Source organism: Zosterops lateralis (genome assembly GCF_965231275.1).
Source record: "Zosterops lateralis genome assembly, chromosome: Z".
NCBI classification, from domain to species: Eukaryota; Metazoa; Chordata; class Aves; order Passeriformes; family Zosteropidae; genus Zosterops; species Zosterops lateralis.
Window position 1 is genome coordinate 17755037 of NC_139800.1, and position 20777 is coordinate 17775813.

At 40.3% G+C, this 20777-nt stretch overlaps 1 protein-coding gene across 4 annotated transcripts in view; it reads left to right on the plus strand.

Annotated features, from left to right (window-relative positions):
• Window positions 1-20777, plus strand: part of LIFR (LIF receptor subunit alpha) — an 88695-nt gene that overhangs the window by 52384 nt on the left and 15534 nt on the right. For all 4 annotated transcript variants that reach the window (XM_083883311.1, XM_083883309.1, XM_083883310.1 and 1 more), the window contains 12 exons: window positions 1758-1912; window positions 3199-3319; window positions 5605-5747; window positions 7171-7334; window positions 8128-8302; window positions 8583-8849; window positions 10998-11127; window positions 12864-13027; window positions 14613-14758; window positions 17511-17676; window positions 17831-17901; window positions 18304-18517. In XM_083883311.1, the coding sequence (XP_083739437.1) occupies window positions 1831-1912; window positions 3199-3319; window positions 5605-5747; window positions 7171-7334; window positions 8128-8302; window positions 8583-8849; window positions 10998-11127; window positions 12864-13027; window positions 14613-14758; window positions 17511-17676; window positions 17831-17901; window positions 18304-18517 (1843 nt within the window). In that variant the 5' untranslated portion in view covers window positions 1758-1830. The remainder of the gene's footprint in view (window positions 1-1757; window positions 1913-3198; window positions 3320-5604; window positions 5748-7170; window positions 7335-8127; window positions 8303-8582; window positions 8850-10997; window positions 11128-12863; window positions 13028-14612; window positions 14759-17510; window positions 17677-17830; window positions 17902-18303; window positions 18518-20777) is intronic.

Here is a 20777-nt window from a genome sequence, read left to right on the forward strand (position 1 = left end):
ATTAATAATATGGAGAAACACATTAATACCCTGAGATACACCAGAATGCAGAGGGGGAATTTGGCACAGAGATTAGTATATTTTGTATGTCTGTTGGTTCTTTATTCATTTTTACCTGGATTTGTCAACATCTGCTCCCGATTTGGCTTTTAATTTGTTGCACTGCATGAAGATTACAAATAAGGAGTATATAAAAGAGACTCTCTGGGGGCTGTGTAGCTTAAATTAGTATGTGTTTCATGAGGTTTTCAAGTAATTTGACAACATGCTGAAATTAAATTAATTACTAAGCTTTATAAGTGCCCCTCCATATGTGACAGTGGTCTTGACCATAGTATTTCTCTCATCTCTTGTGCTCTGTGGACCTTTCCTTTAACCTGGTTATTGCAGACCAAGAGAAAGAAGAGAAATGGCTTTTTGTGAGCAGCTCTGGGTTATTTGGTGTAGTGCTGCTGTGTTTCTCCTTGTGCAGTGAAAATTGGTAACAGACAGAAGAGCATTTAATGCATTTCCAGCTATCCGCTAAGGGAAGATTCCTTAAACAAAAAACCCAAGTGCATGAAAAACCAAACTAATAAAAATACATGGTTGTATTGCAGGGATGAGGGAGCACAGTCCTAGTGGTGCAGGGAACTGCAGTGTAAGGGGGTTTCTTTGAAAATTACCGAGGCTTTTAGACAAAGTTTGTTAGTCTGATGATGTTCGTCTGGCTTTCGAAGATATTTCTGGGACAAGATCAGGAGCGTTTCAAAGTAGGAGCCTAGACAAAATGGCAACAGAGCTACTCTGTAGGACAGGTAGGCTTGATCATATTCTCACATGAGATTGACCCAGCTCCTGCTGTTGGTTGCTGAGAGAAGACCTCTGGCTACATGAGAGTTATGGTCTCTGGAAGGGTGCTTATGTCTTCACGGATTTCAGGTAGCAGGAAAACCATGCACCAGGTATTGACTAAACTTTTGGATAGATTTTCCTTCAGTTTTTCCCTTTCACAACAAAATCCGAAGGTGGTTGATGTGTGAGTGGAACTGAGTGTGTTCTCAGGGTCCTGCTGAACAGCTGAGCTTCTCTTTTTAAAACAAGAAACCTGTTAATTTTCAGTGAACACACTAAACATAATATTCCAGATAAGTTTTTACTCTAAGGTCAGTAGTTGCAGCAACAAGTACTTTTTGATAAAGAAATAGCTCTCTTCTTTTTACCCATTATTTTTCCTCCAGGGATTATTAGTTAACACTGGATTCAACCAGTGATCCTGGGTGATCAGATCTGGTTCTGCAATGTCTCAGGCATCCCATAGCTTTGAATCACAGCTTTTTGGAAATTGAGCAGAGGAAAGAGGAAAACAGATGGTGTGTTTGGTCTTAAGTGCATAAATGAATCAGAGGACATTTCCATTCACAATATACAATATCCTTTGTAGATATGACATTTCGTCTAAGTTGAAGAGGCTTATCCTAGGAGAGTAATACTCTGTCATGTCTGTTCTCTTCTGCTATTAGTCCTGAAGAGTACCTATGAACTGTAGAATGTTATATGTCTGATTCTTGAGGAAATGTCTTACAGAAAATGCATTAATCAAGGAGTTTTTGTAACAGAGAAAAGATTTGTTTGTCAGATGAAGGAAAAGGAGTTGCTATACCTGGAAACAATACTGAAGAAGAAAAGTATATGGAACAAAAAGTGACATTTGTGGTATACCAGGTCCAGAATTTAAAACTTTGGTCTTTTTTTTAAATTTCTGTATTTAATTTTAGAACTGACCAGCTTGTTGGAAGATGATGTTTACTCCTGCTTAAAGCTGCTATTCTTAAAACAAACAGTAGAAGAATGTGGAAGAATTCAAGCCTCCGCTGCCTTTTAGCACTAGCTATTTTATGCTTAAGAAGCTTAATGTATAGCCAAGAGATAGGTAAGTTTATTGCAATGTAATGCACTAACTACTTCTTCTCTGTAGGTTCTGTACCTTGTAATTGTGTTGCTTTCCTACTATATGTATGTTCAAAACCTGTCACCTCTCTGCCCCACACCATCCTAGGGATGGAGGTGGTTCCAGGCCTGGTCTCTGCTGTCCAGCACCCAGCAGTATCTTGCAAACCAGTGCAAAACTGGTTGTTAAATTCTCCATAGTGCCATTGATGGTCTGCATATGCACTGGTGTAAATGTCTGCACTGAGACCTTTTTGCTGTATATGTTGGCTCTCTTCAACCATTTCACACATTATCATTAACTGCCCTTCTGTCATTAATTGCCCTCCGTGTATGACATGAAGGAGAGCAAAAATCTCATTAGTTTAAAATCAAAGCTTGTGGTTTTGTCATTGGCCCAAAGCCTGCTTATTAGGCTAGGCAAGGAATGGATATTGTGGAAAGAGGCAACTGCCTCTGTTATACACATAAGTATGAACTCAGATCTCAAGTACCTCTAGAATCTGTGAGTCTGTGGTTGTCTAATCAGGCACACAAATCATTCAACAGTTTTAAAATACTGGTATTGTGGTTTTGAAAGCAAAATGAATGAGAGGCTCCAAGTCAGAGATATAATTTAATAAGAAGAAAGGTAAAAAGGTAAAAGTAAAATAAAATAAATACAATAACACAAAGGATCACTGACAGAGTCAGAATACAACCTGAGCAGGATGGTGGAAGCAGTCCAGGTGAGGTGCTCTTCCTGAAGCAGTGATCCTGTAGAGAGGTCTGGGAGCTCTGGTCCTCAGGGAATCCAGTGGATAAATGCCCACTGCACTGTCCCAAATCCCAGCTTATATCCAGGTGAGAATGCTTGGCTCCTCCCCCTGGGCAGAGCACCTCACAATAGCATGAGAAGTGTGAAATGTGTCCTTGATGGCCCATTAACAGAGATAACCCCTGAAGGGAGTTACCTGTGACTCATGGGCCATTAGCAGGAGACACCCCAGAAGTCATTAGCAGAAAACACCCCAAAGGCGTTAATGGGCCATTAGCAGAAAAGGCAGGGGGCTTGGGAAAACACTAGCCCACCTGGTTTCAACAGTTCATGAAGATGGTGATAGAATAAATACTTTGTGTACATCCTACACTGCAACCCAGGACAACTGGCCAGACATACATGCAATAAAGATGTAAGAAGAATGGCTACAGATGTTAAAAATAGCAGTTGGTTTACAGTCGCTTATTTTTGACCTGCAATTTTTGACTGTATTTCTTAAATGATTTCAGCCTCTCTAGGGGACCCCCACAATCTGAAATGTGTAACGCACAATTTACAAGAAATGCTCTGTACTTGGGACTTCTCCTCTAGAGGAAGACATGGACAAATTGACTTTTGCTACACTACCAAGTAAGTCCCCCCCACATACCTGGCTAAAAAATACCAAATTGTGATGAAAGTACAGTTTTTCCTTAGTCACTGCCCATGGAAATTGTGATGCTATTGTTTCCTAGCATCTCCCCATCAGTTTTCCTTGGGTGGTGCTCCCCCTAGGCCCCGTTAACTCAGGCAATGGCAGAGTTTCTGGCAAAGTTGTTCCATGCTAACAGTTTGCCTGCCAAAATCATTTTGCTGTTTTCAAAGGACTGGAAGATGCTCTTGTTTACTCAGACTTCTTTGTGTGTCTGCCTATCCCTTGCTCAGAGTTTTCATGAGGGATGTCTTCAAAACAGGTTCAGTCCAAAAGGAAATGAGAGTTGGAAGCAATGAATCTTGATGCTGTGGGCCAAAGCAGTAGAATATATGACACAAGTGTTGAGATTCACGTGGATTTCGTGTGGAAAAACATGAACAATCTCTCAGCAGCTGTCTTATAACCTTCATAAATTTTAAGCTGTATTAGAGGAAACATAAAAATTATTTCATAATTGAAGCAGCTTTTCTGAAGTGAATGCAAGTTGAGAATTTAGAGAAAAGTTTTAAAAAAACCCCTTAAATCTTCTGTGTGTTTTTTCGCTAATGAGAACTACATGTTCAATTCCCCATGCTGTGTGTCTGCCAAATACTTATCATGTGCTAGGGATGAGTTCAAATCCATTCTGCATCTTGATCCTGCCCTTAGTCCAGATATTTGTACTGTCTTTTTTCCTGTAAATTCTGCAGGCAGCCCAGACTTTTCCTTGGGGTCCCAGGGCTTGGCTGCACTTAGTCCACCTACATGCTTGATTTTCTGTGTCTCATTATTCCTGCTGCACTGCCAGCTATCATTTCTATTTAAAAGACAGCATATATATGACTCTGTGGCCAGAGTTCAGAAGTGCAGAGTTCATGAGGTACTGCCCTCTGAACAAGAACTGTCATGTAGCTGCGGCTGTTTCTCCTTTGGAAAGCAGGACGGGCTGGGGTCCCTGAAGCAGAGAGTCTGAGATGAGCTTGGTGCAGACATCCGTGAGAGAAAGAGGTTTTGTTTTGCAGTTGCCCAGGCGTCCTCTAATAATATCTCAGTACCAAAGAGGGAACAGTCTTTCTGAGCACTCAAGTCTCAGCTGTCCTTTGCTAGCCCAGAGTCTTGTATGAATCTTAAGAGTTCAAACCAAACTCTTGACTCCATCTGATAGGAGCTCCAGGGTCCTGTTCCAGTTCATAAGTGAGTAACAGTCCCTCAGCAGGAAGTCTGGCATTGTTCTCTCTGCTTTCCTTCCTGCCGTCATTCCCCCAAGAGGAAGGTCTGGATTTTTCCAAACTTTCTGCCTTTCTAGTTGCATATCAGTGATAATGAGCAAAGGGACTTGACCTATGCATTATTGTTTCCTGTATATATCTACATCTTCAAGACAAAAGCCAGATCACATTGTGCTGAGCACTGCACAAACATTAAGCACAGGCTACATTTTCACCTGGGATCTTAGGAATCCTCTGCCCTGCGCTCTGCTCTTTCTCTGTGACCTGAGCAGCAGAAGAGTTAAAAGATTTGTTCTAAGATGTGGACACCAGTGGTAATCCTGTTTTTTCAACACATATGCCCTCACTTTGGAAAGAAATGGAGGGAGAGTGAGTCAGGAAACACAAAGGGAGGGAACAATACAATTAGGTTTGGTTTGGAGGTTTTTATTTTCCTTATTTTGAAATGTTGATCATGGTGACTAGATTTCAGAAACGTGTCTTTTGTTGACCTCAAGTTTAATTAGATATTAAGAAATTTTTTTTCACAAGTGTTGTAAAGCATTGGAAGAGAATGCCCAGGGAAGTGGTGGAGTCACCATTCCTGGAAGTGTTCAAAAAACATGTGGATATGGCACTTAAGAAAATGGTTGAATGGTGAACATAATGCTTGTGCTATGTTAACAGTTGCATTTGATGACCTTGAAGGCTTTTTCCAACCTGAACAATTCTACGATTCTATGATTTTGGTTAAAAGCAAGATTTTCACTTTGAAGTATTCTCTTAACAACCAGCTGGTTGCATTATGCAGCGAGTGCATAACCCACCACTATGATAAAAGTGAGTTGAAAGATGAGGGAATGCCATTAATCTAAGATTAACCAAAGACCAAGCAAGTCTCACCCCTTCGCAAACTTGATATGGAGCTTTCTGTTTATTACAGAGAATTTATGTTTTATTAGTGTGCAAGAATAGGATTTAACTTGCCTTAGCTTCCTATCAGTTGAAATAACTGCTTAATCCTCTCTTTTTAGTGACCTTACCCCTCAAATGTGTTTTGAAACTAAGGAGAGAAGAATGAAGATTCCAATCCCAGAGAGCTCCATCACAGTGACAATCAAAAGCTCTGGAACTGCTTTTGCTACCAAAGAATTTGTAATTCACCAGAAAGACATCTGTAAGTATCAGGTCGTAAGTGTGTGTACCTAAAGCCTTTATGCTATGTTTACCAACTCTTCAGATGTGTATATGCTTGCAGGTTTATTTGGCAGCATTCCTGTATGTAGAATGTTGATATGCTGACTCCATGTGAAGGTTCCATATATCATATGTTGTTTTCTCTAACCCCTGAAGAGGACGAATACTCCTCTTACCCATAGTTCATAGCAGAAAAAATCAAGGGCAGAATGTCAGGAAGAAAACAAAATACAATATTACATCCATCACTCTTTGCCTGTTTTAGTCCTACTTATAAATTAGGAAGCATTTGAACAAATTACTAATCTACATACACAAGTAAATTAGACTTTTTCCCACTTCTTCCAGGCAAAGAAGAAAATTGTAAACAGAAAATGGCAGTGACACAATCTGCCAATCTTGGTCTAGTTTATTCCAATCTTGACCTGCTTACTCCTTCAGTGTAGTCAAATTCTAATGTCAGTAACATTTCTTATCCATGGTTCTGTTTACAGTCAAGAGCAGCTCAAGAACTTAAACAAAATGCAATTCAAAATATATTTGGTCAACACGATGAGTCTCAGGTTCATCACAGGTTATTGTGGGCAGTGTATTGATTGTGCTGATCACTTTGCAAGCTCGAAGATCCTTGGTTAGGACTGAAGTTGGATATATCACACACATTTTTAAAATGTTTTAGCTTGCACCAGCCCAAATGAACTGCCATAGCCCTTGTATTACCAAGGTTCTTCTTCCCTGTTTCTCAATCTCTTGCTTTACCACATCACATTTGTAGAAGAGATGCTTCTGTTTAATCTCCCTGTCCTTTCCCCATCAGGATCTCATGTCCTTAATACTTCTTGTACCTTAAAATCACTTTCCCTGTGATCTTCAGAACCTCACGTGAGCTTCTTCCATCCTGTGCTGCTTCTCTCCTTCCTCGTCAGTCTCCCTTTTGTTGCAAGTCCACAGTCCCCACTTCCCTACTGGTCTCCAAAACATACGTCTTTTGGGGATATTTTTCCACCATTCTCCCTAGAAGTGTTCTCATACACCCTTCAAAGACTGCCACCATATTTCCTTTATCACTGTGCTATTGAAGGAAGGTTGGGAAAGATGGGATATCTTCCCTACTATGCATTGCGAAGAGTCATATTCACTATCAGTTACTCACTCATATACATGCTGAGGTATTAAAAGAGAATCCTACCTGATGATTCATCAACACTTGTGCTTTCCTGAGAACTCTCATGCTCAAGTAACCACAGAGCCTTGTTCTAATTACAGAAGATGAGTTACATGTTTGTATTGGTACTAGCCAGTTCAGAGCAGAGAGATGTGGCTGTTAAACTGTAGGGCTGATGCTGCTGACAAATGACCTGAACATGGCTTTTTTTTTTTTTTTCCTCTGCCTCTTTTTCAAGCCTTTGTTCCTGACACTCCACACATTCTTAGTTTAATGCCTAACTTTCGGACTTCCACATTAAATCTGAAGTGGAGTGATAATGGATCAGACTTCCCATATGGACTGGATGCCCTTTGGCAGATTCAGATACTCCGAAAAGAAGCAATGGAAGTAGTCACACAAGTAAGTCCCTTTCTTCTTTTATGAAAAATATTTGTACAGTTTTTGCCCTTGGTGATGTTCTGAGAGGTCACTTGAAAAAGACTGGGAATGATGAACACAGTAGAGCTTTGGAGGACCTGAGTGTAGTCATGCTTCTGGCAGGTAACTTCTTATTAAATTTCACTGGGAGCACTGGCTACTGTACTGTTGGAACTTACTCACAGCAAGCTTGTTGTTTTTTTTCTGGTGTAGGGGCTTTGTAATTAGAACTTAGTTACAAATTTGGCAGATACTTTACACCTTTATCTCTATATCTTCAACAGTGTCTCCAGTCTTGGTCATCTCTGAATGCTCAGCTTGCTTTTTTTCTTTTTTTTTTTTGTAACCAGAGTTCTTCCAGGCCTGTTTGTAGCTCTGTGCTGTAAATTTTAATACTAGAAAAAAGATGAAATGTGCAGCCTGGGACTAATATTAGAAGAGTTCTGTTTTGGAGAAGTTGGAATATTTCATTGCCTATGGATTCAATATACCTCTTTAAATGCTTAGGAATCCCCCTACTCTCCCTCAAACGTCTGCCCTCTGTTATTTCTGGCTGACAGGATACCTAGCTGGTGGACTGTTTAGCAACTTAGGCTTTTGTCCAGGTAAATTCACAGCACAACTGAAAGTTAGGTAGAGCACTCCAATAATCTGTGAGGATTTTATTATTTACCTCACCTGATTTGTCATTCTGTTGACACTTTGGAGATTATATGTCATTATTAACAGGTATTCATAAGCTCTTAGTTGATTTCTTGGTGCAAAAACTTTGCAGGTTACTTACTACTCAAAACTGACTCATGAAGATGTCATTCTTTCTTGGAACTGGACGTCAGATATGCCTTTGGAGTGCACATCACACTATGTGAAGATTCGCCGTTACATTAATGCAACACAATTTCTTGGCCCCAAGGATTGGAGTGACTGGAGCCCAGAAAAAGTGATCCCTGGTATGTGTGCTCCCTTGCAACCATATGGACTTTTATTTCTTACAAGAACTAAGCCAAGGTCAGAGGAAGAGCATTAGGCAGTGATGGGCTGCTTTCTTTAAGACTATTTTGATTAGAGAAATAATGCAATCTCTAGTTAATGAAACCTAGCAAACATTTATTCATATGCATTGGAGTGCTCCTCAGTCACATTTTAGCTGATCAGCACTGTGTTTATAGCAAATTGTTCATATGAGGTTTCTTTTTTGTTTGTTTGTTCGTTTTCTTCCTTCTCTGCTAGGAAAAGATACTGAGCCCGGTGAGAGTGGAGTGTTTCCTCTGGACCCTGTGGTGGCTGTAGGTTCAGATTTGACGTTTTGTTGTGTCCATGAAGAAGACCAGCGCATAACAAATATGACTTATGGATCAAAATCCTACAAAATGATGCGACTGAGCAGTCGAAGCCATGCCATCAGAGTGCTAAATGCCAGTGTTTCAAATAGCAGCGGGACAAATGTAGTGTGCAGACTCGAAAACGGGTTGGAAGGAAGTGTCGCGTTTGTAGGATGTATGTATCATGTTTACTAACTTTAGGAAAATCAAAATTGTTTTGAGACTCTTAGGGTTCTGCTAGAATACTGTTGTATTGTTTTTGTACTGTACTGTTGTGGGTTTTTTCCCTCCTGTCCCTTGTTTTGAAGTTGAACTGGGGATTGTACTTGTTTGATTTCACTGTAGAAAGGCCAGCTCATGAAGGAGACACCAAGTCTGGAAGGATGAGAAGGTACACATATAAGCCCTCTTTAGTACCTGGCCCAGTGCTTCTCTCACTGGTCTCTTTTTCAGAGGTACTTTTTCCTGATCTGGAATGCCAACTACTTTATTGCCATATGGATATTCAACCCCTGCCTCTGCCAGTCTCTATCAGTTTAGGTTTACATCTGTTCTAGTATAGTCCATGACTAGGTAAGAGTAAGAGCAGGAATTGTAAGTGCAAACATTCATTTATCAGTCAGTCAACAATTAAATTTGCAACAACAAAAGATACTCATCCAAGGCAGAAGCTCCTTGGGAGCTAATTGCAGCAAAGGAAACTAGGCAATAATTCCTCTTTCCTGGACATTCTTGTAAAACATCCTTTCAGTATTTTCTTTAAAGATACTGACTCACTGTGTATCTTCTCTGTGTAACCATGCAGGGCTCAGACATATGTTCCAGAAACAGATACCTATTAAAACAAGTGAATTAATGTGCCTCATTCTTCTTCCCCATAACTGGTCATTTTAAAGATTTGTGTGGTTTTTCTTCACAAGGATTTGAGAGTTATCATCTTTCAATAGCTGCTCATTAGAATCCCATTTCTCATTACAAATGCCTATATTTGAACTTGAAGTCCTTGGAGTTGAGGAAAAGGACAGGAGAAATTGGAATTTTGAAAGCGTCTTCCGATCTCCAGCCAGTGCGTCCTGTCGTTGACTTGGTCTGTTAAGTGTGCACTAGGAAATGCAAAACAGAATTCAGCCTTTTATGACTTCCCACTGATATATCATTTTTACATTATTCATGCAGAATTTGCTTTTGTGGGAAAATCTACCAGGTAAATAAGTCCGTGGTTCAAGAATGAAATCTGTGACAATCCCATAGGTTTTTCCTTCATGTTTTTTTTAAACAGATGGGATGCCAAGTCTGTTTCTTATCAGTGCTTCTTGTAGTACCTGCTTAGGGGGGACAGGTCTTGTTATGGCCCTCTTGCTGGTGAGCGGAAGAAAAGGTGGGGGGAGTAAATATGTATGCCCAACACTTTGGATAAGCCTAGGTCTAGCAAAACATTTGTTCTTTTCTGGCTCACTGCTCCTAATTTGAACTATGCCTCGCAATGTGGCCTTGTGTTTTAGTTCCCCTTCTGTAGGGCAGAGAGAAGAAGATATGTGGGTATTGTTGCTCTACCTTTGGCATACACCCTTCCATTTTCATACACCTCAGTTGTACAAGACCTGAAATAAGTGCTCTGCCCTAGTCTCATGTTGGCATGGGTAACCAGAGGGTATCTCTCTGTTGGGAGCCCTGCCCATTTTTCCAGCAAGGCACTCAATGCTGCTATAGTATGGGAACAAAGAGCAAGACTTAAAAGGAAAAGATGGACACTTCCAAAGCCATGGTGAAGAGAATGAGCCATTCAGGGCTTGCTTTAATTTTCAAATTCAGTGTGGAATTCATCCTAAAGAGAGCATTTCCTTGACACGACTTGTTTGGAGAATTCAAAGCAGTGGTGGGGCTGGCATGTTAGAAAATGTGACGCACAGCCAACAGCATTCCTGCATTGCTCAGTGGCTGAACTGATGCTCAGAATTTCAGAAAACTCTTGGCAGAGTTTCAGTGAAACACTTCCAGGTCAGAGCCTGGAGCTTGTGAACATGTTTGCATGTGATTTGCCAGATGACCCACTCACTTAGAATTCTGGAGTCAAGTGTTAGTCAGATGGGGCTGATAATTATTTTATTGTCTTTTTTTTTTTTTTTTTTTTTTTTTTTTTTTTTTTTTTTTTGAAGCATATTACTCCTGTGGTTGGGGTATAACTATTGCCATGTATTTGTGAAGCATGCAATCTAGACCCAGCAAAACAAAAGAGCAATGCTTTCAGGAAGCCAGTAACCCAAATGTCACACTAGAATGGCAAAACATCAGCTAACTGTTTTGGTTTCCTTTCATGCTACAGATGCTCCTGATAGTCCCCAAAACCTCAGCTGTGAAACACCCAACTTTCTGATAATAAAATGCACTTGGAAACCAGGCAGGCCCAGTGGACTGTATGGAGATCGAAGAACAACGTACAGTTTGTTTGAAAGGTAAAATTAATCAGTACTACAAGGAATAAAAGAATACAGCTGGAATACTTCATTGCTGCCTAGGACTTATTGCACCATACCTATTTAAATGTGATATCTTAGAGCCTAAAATACTTTCCAAGAGTTTCAGGAAGCTGCACCTAAACTAAGTTTGGAAAACCCTTGTCTAGCCCTGCAAAATTCCAATGGGAATTAAAGGTGAATTTTCCCAAAGGTTTATACCATTATGAACCCACAATTAGATAAAGGGCTTAGTGTATCATGCTGCTGCCAACATGTAGACAAAGCCCAGTATGAAAATACAGGGAGATCCTAGGAGTCAGTCAAGAATTTTTTATTTTTTTATATGAAACCTGAGTCAGATCATTTCAGACATGTACTGAGCTTCTGCTAAGCAGGATGACAGAAGTTCCCTGAGAAACAATTGTAAGACAGGTCGTGTTCCCAAATGCCGCTGGGGAAAATAGCAGTTAGCCTGTTCTCCTGCTGTTAAGAATTAGGACAAGCAGAGTAAATGTTATCCATAAAACATTGAAAAAGACAAATAAAGCTGGTTTCACCCTCAGGAGGCAGTCAACTAATGTCCTACTACATTGTCTTTAAGGACAGGCCATGTGAAGCCTTAAAAAAGAAGAAACATTGGAATGTGATTAGAAGTTAGTGAGGAGTTAACAAAATTCCCATGGTGAGAGGAGGGCTCTTGTGTCATTCCAAAGGAGCAGTCAGGGAAAGAAGCCAGGAGAGGCCTGAGTCACACAAAATAATGAGAAATGGAATCTCATGGTGGCTCAGAAGCACGCCGGAGGCAGTGAGGTTTGAGTTACAGTCACAGATGTCATCTAGAGTGCCAGTGCTAAAAAAGCCACTGGGTAGGGTGCAGAGAGGTGGACAAAGCATGGCAGGTATTCACAGGAAAGGATCTTCAGTCACTGACTGCCCATATTCATCTTATAAGTAAGAACATTGTCCAGTCTTGTTTTGCTCAACGCAAAGCTGTGAGATTAATGTGATGCATTTTGAGATACTCTCATCCTTTTTGTCAGTCCACATGAACTATTGAAGTAGAGCACAGGGTGCAATGAGCTCAGAGCTCAGCTAGAACACAGCAAAAATGCCTGAAGAAGTTAAAATTGTGCTACTGAATGAGTGGCTTACACAGATTGTAGTTAAAGCAGACATATGTACATACACGCAGATACACAATTTAGATTTTTTCCCTGAAGATCCACCACTGTTTTTGTCTGTTATCAGACTGCCTCTCCTGGTCTTGAGACAACTGGGACTAGTGGATGTATTCCAGGTAACAAACCTTAGTTCATATTTGACAGGGCTGATAGAAAGACAATGTGCGTAACATCTCACTAGTTCAGAAAGCAATTAAGAAAGTTCTTTAAATGCAAATGTATGCTGATCTGAACAAAGATACTTTAAATCAGAATCTTAGCTGTGACTTGTGAGGTGGTTTTACAGGACCTCCCTGTTTTCCAGGCTTTTGAGAAGTATGGAAATGTTAAGCTAGTGGAAGAGGAGAGTTTCACATGAGAACAGGGCAAGTGACTGATGCCACTTTAACCTGCGTTGTGGTGTTAGATATGCCTCTGCAATCAAATCATTCTGTAAGCCATGTGAACTGAATCCATTGTTCTGTACTATGTTTTCAGTCTAGACTTCTGAATTGTTGCTAGAAATTAACTTACTCAAAAATTAAGTTTTACCCTCCCCTCTTTACTTTGTAGAACATCTGGTAAAAATGTTTCATGCGAAGTCAGTGAAGTGAACAAAGACCATGTCTGTGGCTTTCCAGTACTGCCTGATCAAAAACCCTATGATTTCATATTAGGTGTCTCCAATCCTATTGGGCAAGCACAGTCATCTCTTTTGGTTGATATAACTCAAAGAGGTAAGATTTATGACTTACAAAGGGAAAAAAGATGTTTCCTGCATGCTGTTTGTTAGTTTTGGGTGTGAAGAGCTCTGACATGGTATACTTCTCATTATTTTCCTTAATAGTGACCAGATTATTGCCATATTCAATAATTTGAACTTGTAAATGACTCAAGGTATGTCATGAGGCAATGATGAACTGTACAGGGAGATGCCAGTTCTCAACAGCAGTGCTGCCATGTTGGAGAGAGTGCTGTATGATAAAGGCTAATATGTGATCTAATAATTAGCCATCTGACCTTAAGGATCATTTAGTTCCAGGACAGCACACACACTCCCCATGCCTCACCTCCTGCCATGAGCAGGGTTGCCGTGAACTGGATCGTGTCGCTCAGGGCCCTATCCGACCTTGCCTTGAGCACTTCCAGGGATGAGGCATCCACAACTTCTCTGGGCAAGTTTATGTTTTGCTTCATATTCTATGACACGTCCACAATTAAATTTTAACTGTAACTTTATGAACCTCTATGTAAATGACCCTGTATTTCAGTGCCTGCTCATAGGGCAAAATATTAAACAGTTTTACAGCAGCAGGATTTGGAGCATTAAAAAAAAACATGAAGACAGAGGTAATATCAGGACTATTGCATGCTATCGGTAATAGCCATGATCATCTGCTGTCAGGGTTTGGAGGAAGAAGTAACTTGTCTCATTAGACCTCCAGTTTAAAAAGGGAAAGGAAGATGACTACCTCTCCAGCACTGCCTTCACCACCCTTTTCTCTTCCACAATCATGGCTGAAATTTCAGGGATTCCTATTGGTTAGAGTATTCTTCTGTTCTTCAAGAAACTGAATTAAATATGAGAATAATGCAATTTTTTTTGTTCAGGTCCCAGTTCAACTAGCCTGAGATTAGAATTGTCAGAGTTAATTGACAAAGTTGAGAAGCATAATCTGTTTATGTTAATTGTAAACTGGGCTGTTTCACACCCAGGTGATATGCTGCTATTTCCTATTTGTTTCCTTTTCTTTCTTTCCTGCACGGTCCACTTAATTTCCAAAGCATAGCACATATTTCCTTGAAATATCTGGACTAAATCCACCAGCAGATATTTTTTTCTCTGATAGCTGTGAATGTTAGTGCTGAATATTATTGAAAACTTCTGTGAGTTTTGGGATGGGGTTGTTTAGGAATCCTCCTTTGTCCTGGGCTGCAGATTTTAAGTCCTATCTAAAAAAAATCACTGAAGTTGAGCAAAGTTGAGTAAATTTAATCCATCACTTGTGGTCATCTGAAATAGCTGGTGTTTCACATTTTTGATAAAATTAGTAGGAGGAAAAACGTTTTTCTGTGTCTCACCTCCTTATCATATGTGCGTGACACTCAGTCTTAAGTAAATCTGTTTCCATGTTTGATAGTTGAGAAGAGAGTCAGGAATGAGACTGTTTATAGGTGCTTTCCCAGCACCAGTTTTTCGAGTTGCTGATTGAAACACTTATCCTTCTGATTCTCTCTGATCTTCTAAAATAAGATTTTTCTGAACTAAAGTAAATGGTTTTTTTTTCTTATAACTGAAGATTTTTTTCTTTCTCTTTTAAGTTCGTCCAAAAACCCCAGAAAAGTTAACTGTTACTGGGAACAACTCCACAAGCATCCAACTCCGTTGGTTTATAAATGGCAGCTTTGCTGAGATCAGGCTTCTGTGTCAAATTGAAATTACAAGTAGTCACTCTGACAGAAAACTGGTAAGCATTGCTTTTAAAAGATAATTTTTTTGGAACAAATGCTGATCTTTTTCACTGAACTAAACACATTTCAAATTCTTTTCTCATCAAGAGCTTCATTCTGACAATCTTATTAAATGATTACTGTAGTAATGAGTAGAAGTTCATTTACTAAAATCAGAAAAAAATCTACTCATCTCTGTTATTGCCTGTTTTGATTGGTTGGGGGTTTTTTGTGGGGTTTTGGAGTTGTTTTGTTTTGGTGGGTTTTTTTTTTTTGTTGTTGTTGTTGTTGTTGTTGTGGTTGGTTGGTTGGTTTGGTTTGTTTTTGTTTTGTTTTGAACACTAAAGAAAAGTCAAATTATGCACCGTATTATTTGGTACTCAAAAGGGTTGGATAGTGCTTTATGCTGGTCTTTTAGGTAACACTCCTTGTGCTTTGTTCTTCCTGGTGCAAGCTGTATTAACACACTCTTGTTCCAGTATGCATTGCTGCCCTGTAGACTCCCACACTGGCTGTTTCAGATCTTGAATTCTGCATCTGAATTTCTCCCTTTATTTTTTTCCCTCAGATAACATTTTTTTTTGTTTGCTGTCAGCAGTTGACATCCATGTGGCCGTAATAGGCAGCTGCTAAACCTGCTCATATGTCAGTGATGTAGAGGCAGGATAGGAAAGGATTCTCCCATGGGATCTATCCAGTGAGGACCTCAGCAGCACAACAGAAGCTGGTATTTCTGGGTGAGGTTCAGATTTTCATCCAGTCAAGTGTCCAGCTGCTGCTGGTGCTTTGCATCATAGACTGGAACTGCATATTTACTCTGCTGACTGTCAGAGGAGCTTAGAATACTAATTTAGACACCAGCATCAGATACTGAGTGTAGGTGATATGAATATATCCTCTTTTGTATTGCCTGACTTAGCATGGGGTGACCTGTCTCACTGGGGAAGCCTAATGAGAAGTGCATTTTCAGCTGGCATGAGATTTACCCCCAGTTTCTTTGTGCATACATATCTCTGACCATTTCAAGTAGGCACATAGTGAATTCTCAGGTAGGTCTTGGTTCACAGAGCCTGAATTTTTAATTTGAGTGCATTAACCTCAGAGACTTCTTTTTGCAATGCTTGTTTGATTTTTAACAGTATTCTGTTACCCTCTGCACTTAGTTGCCAGCTGGGCACAGCTGTTGAGCACAGCCTTGAATAATGCAAATCAAGCCACAGAAATGATGCAGCTAAGACTGAAGATAATCGTTATGTACATGCCTCCAAAATAATAGGGTGCATGCTCTGTAAGAGTATTTAAATATTTTCAAAGCACTTACTGAGTGTGGAATCCTTAAGCTTTTATATTTTCTCTGTAATAACATGTGTTAAGTAATACCAGAGATTAGGTACTGCAAAAAGAACTCAGATATTTTTGGAACATGCAGCTCAAAACCTGGGGCAATGCACTCATTGGTGAACCCTGCTACTGCACCAGTCATCTGAGATGGTGGGAGAGGGTTAGGACTTACACTTCCACAGCCATTTGATTCCCTTCACCTGTATCAGAGCCCTTACCCACAGATATTTTGTATGCAACAAACAACAAGCAGCTCAAAACCTGGGGCAATGCACTCATTTGTGAACCCTGCTACTGCACCAGTCATCTGGGATGGTGGGAGAGGGTTAGGACTTACACTTCCACAGCCGTTTGATTCCCTTCACCTGTATCAGAGCCCTTACCCACAGATATTTTGTATGCAACAAACAGCTTGGTAGAAGCTTTTGTAGCTTTGTTATATCATTGCTGGTTGCTTAATAAAAAAACTCCAGGAGTTCCCTGTCACAAAAGTAGCTGTGAAATTGTTATGAGGTTTTACATGGCATTTTGAGGATGTTTTCAGAAGCATTTCCATCCGTATGAGAGATTGTTGGCTTTTCTAGTATTTATTCAAGTTGTCATTTGGCTTTAGAAATGCACAATTAGTTGCATCTTAGACTCACTTGGAGTCCAGTTTTTGCAAGCTGCGATGCACATGTGTTATAATTAGATTCAGTAAAAAAATATTCCCAGTCTTAGGGTTTGTTTAAGAAATTGTGAAACTGAAATGCTCCGTAGACTCACACCACTTCAAGAATAGTAAGAGAGACTAGTCCTGTCATGAGAGCTGTGAGCTGAGATCATCTGGGTAAGACCTGGATACTATCTTTTAAAGGAAAAATGAAGGGAGCAGACTGCATGATAAACATCCTGCTCAAACAGACTGTCTTTAGTGTGCTTCTGTACATGTCTCATAGAAAAAAGGCCTTTGTCCTCACAGTCTGATGTGCATGTGCTCAGTGGAAGTGTGGGCTCTGAACACCAGAGGTGAAATCCTTGCCTTCCCCATGTGAACAGTTTGGCTGCATATGGGAGAGAGAGGGACTGAATGGGATAGAGTGAAAACAACTCTCTGCTACTGTGTGCAGAGCTCAGCCTCTTGAAGAATCATCTGTGTTGCCTCTCCTTTTCACACTTTACATCTCAAAGGTGCTGCCTACTGTATTCTTCAATTTCTGTCTGTATAGAACTTTATCTTAGTGGATCTCTGAAGGGTTTTTCATTGTTTAGGGTGACTGCATGGGACATTTTTTCCCCACTATTTTCTTCATAGGACTTGACTGCAGCTTTGACATTGTCAGTATTTTTGGGCAACAAAAACCCCAACCTTTTTAGGTGTTGACTAGCAGCATAATCTAGAAGAAAAAAAATATGTGTGTCACGTCAATTTCTGTAAATTTTTAACAGCACAATGTCTCCGTGCCTGGTCGGAAATTCTCAACTTACACAGCTGAGCTGAATGCATTGCACCCTGACACCAAATACCAGTTCAGGGTGCGCTGCTCGGCTGCTGACCACTTCTGGAGGTGGAGTGACTGGAGCAGGGGGGTGGAGCAGACAACATCAGAAGCCCGTAAGTTCATCTTGCTCTTGGTGATAAAATGTTAAATTGTGAAGATAGATATTTAAAAATTAGTCATCTGAAAAACCCCTAACTTTTCAATAGATGGCAAATTGTCTACTGTGCAACTGGGGAAAAAACTAACACTCTTATTTTTTTTATTTAGCTCCTGCAAGAGGACCAGATATCTGGAGAGAGAGAAGTCCTTCTGGTGAAAGCCTAAGAGTCTTCTGGAAGGTAGATAGGACGATATAATAACATGTAATGTAACTGTACAAAAAACTGTTTACTTACACATTTATAAATTAGTGGAATTTATAGTCAATAAAACAGCCTGCTTTTCTTAACTTTTTATAGAACCATTCAGTGAGACAAATGTTTTTCCCCAAATAAGAATGTTATTAAAGTTTTATAGTTTAAACATTGCTTTGAGAAGCATTTAACATGAAGAATTAAGTGTTTTATACGTCTCAGTTGAAAATTAAAAAGTTAGAAACTTTCATGTTAATTCTCAAAGTCACACTTGACTTGCTTTTTTGCCTTATAGTCTTACACAGTCATCAGACTAGATAGGAATAGTAAATTCATGTCTTCTTTATATTGAATTTTGGTTTTAATGTGCACTTTGTCTGTTCAAAGCCCTTATCCCTTTCTGAAACCAATGGAAAAATAGTGTCTCATGAAGTGTCCTGCCACCAGCTAGAGACTGTACTGGAGCGTAAAACAGTCCCTGAACCCTCAAACAGTACTGAGATAAAACTTGGAAAAAGTGATTGTGAAATTAGAGTTGTAGCCAGAAACGGTGCGGGCTCATCTCCCCCTTCAAGGATAACAAGCGTGGAACTTCCAAGTGGTGAGTCCTCCCAGCTGAGAGTTAAACACCTTCAAAGCTTGGACAATACGGAGGAGAGTTGGTTTATTGAAAAATAATGCTTTGTTTGTTTGTGTTAATTTCCCCACACAAATCTGCTGGGTGGGGAAAAAAAATGATGCTTTGCTTTTAGAGTAGTGTCTCACCAATTAATTGTGTTCTTTACATAATATAAAGATGATAATGTGCAGTCTTTACAGCTATTTGCACTTTTCAGGAGCAAGAATGAGGCTTTAAAAGTGTTGATGTAGATCCCTGATATTTAGGGAGCTTAGTATAATTTCTGTGTGTTCTTGTTGAGACACTGAGAAGTGTTACGTGCTAAAGAGATTCAGAAGTTTTGGAGGTGTTATGTGGCTTTTTAAGACAAGAATTGTCAGTCCACTGCCTGTGAGCTCTGCAGGAGAATATTAATTGGACTGGTTGGTAAAGTGTTGGCATCCTTGTGCTAGGGAGCCAGTGTTTGAAAAGGAGGTAGGGCTTTAGCTTCCCAATTAAAACACTGCTACTCTTGTTGAAGGCTTTGTAAAGGGAAATAGCTAAGCCAGATAATTATTTTCTGCTCCTAACACTGAGCTTGGAGGGTAGATAATATTGCAAAGCAGTTATTGAGAGTCCACACGTCCCTGCACACCAGACAGTGTAATCTCCCAAAGCCCAAACCTTTAGCTCCAGATCTGGCTGATGCTCTGTAGGGAGGACAGATTTACGCAGCAAGGCCATCTCTGCCTGTTTACCAGGAGCATTCACGGGTCTGCTTCACATTGCTCACCTGGAGAACAGGTGTCACAGCTGGTTGTCTGGCAGCTCAGGTTCTGATAAGACATGGGCATCTCTCATAGGAAGAAATGTGTTCTGGCTGAGATTCACAGTGAGATGAAAACACAAGTTTGTTTCTGTGTGAAGAAAAACCATGTCAAATATAATGTTTCTTGTGCTTCTCCAAAACAAGGAATCACAGAATAGGTCAGGTTGGAAGGGCCCACTGTCCAACTTCCTCACCCATACAAGGCCATCAGAGAGCACAGGGCACAGGATTTTGTCCAGGTGGCAGTTGGGTATCTCCAGTTAAGGAGACTCCACGACCTCTCTGAGCAACCTGTCCCAGTGCTCGGTCACTGCACCAGAAAGTTCTTCCTCATGTTCAGGTGGAACTTCTTGTGCTTCAGTTTTTGTCCTACTGCTGAGCCCTACTGAGCAGATCCTGGTCCCTTCTCTGACCCCTCCCTGCAGACCCTGACAGGCATTGATAAGGTCCCCTCTCAGTCACCTCTGCTCAAGGCTGAACAGGTCCACTCCCTCAGCCTTTCCTCATAAGAGAAATGCTCCAGACCCTTAAGCATCTTTGTTGCCCTCCACTGGACCCATACCAGGAGCTCCATGTCTCTCTTGTGCTGAGGAACCCAGAACTGAGCACAGCACCAGTGCTAAATACCCGGTAGTATATTCTTAGTCTACCCTTTAGAGGGAAAAGTAAGCATATGGGACAGTTGATTTGAAATGCTTTTATGGCTCTCTTTCACCAGAGAAAGAGTGAGACTCTGGGAGTCAAAGAGGTCTCTGTAATAGATTTCTGGTGTGGGATAGCTGATGGCAGCTAGAGCTTTGCATTTATTTATAGCTTTCTCTTAGATGTCTGAGGTTCCCTTTGGTGTTACCCAACTTGTTCTCATTAAAGATTCACTCCCAAGTTGGTATAGGAATTGAGTCACTGACTGGAGTCATACAAGATGACTCATTCAAAGAACTGGATGACTTTTTTGCCCAGACATCTTTTCTGGCTGCTTCCTTTGTGCAGTCGTAAGTGCTTTTAATGTCCATAAGAGAGCAGAGGGTCTGAGGGGGGAGATCTGCTGAGGTTTTTCTGAAAACTAAAAACACAAACAAAGGATACACTGCCATAATTATTTTGTTGCTATCTCTGAAAAGTGCTTTGTAGAGAGTTGGGGCGTGTGAACTGGCTGATCCAGACTCCACTACCACACTAGTGCTCTAGTGCTAGTACTTATTTGTTCTTCTAGTCTAAGTTGCAGACTGTATGTATGTAGATAGTGTAATATATGCATATTACAGAAATACATCAAAATGAGCAGTCCTGCCCATGGTGAATTTTTGGTCATTTAGTTCAGAAAATAAGATAGAGTGTGGAGTTTTTAAGAACTTTTTGGAGAGTACATAATTATTGTCAGTAAAAAACTTTTCTGTAAATAGAAAAAAATTAGTCGAATAATTAGAAATATGA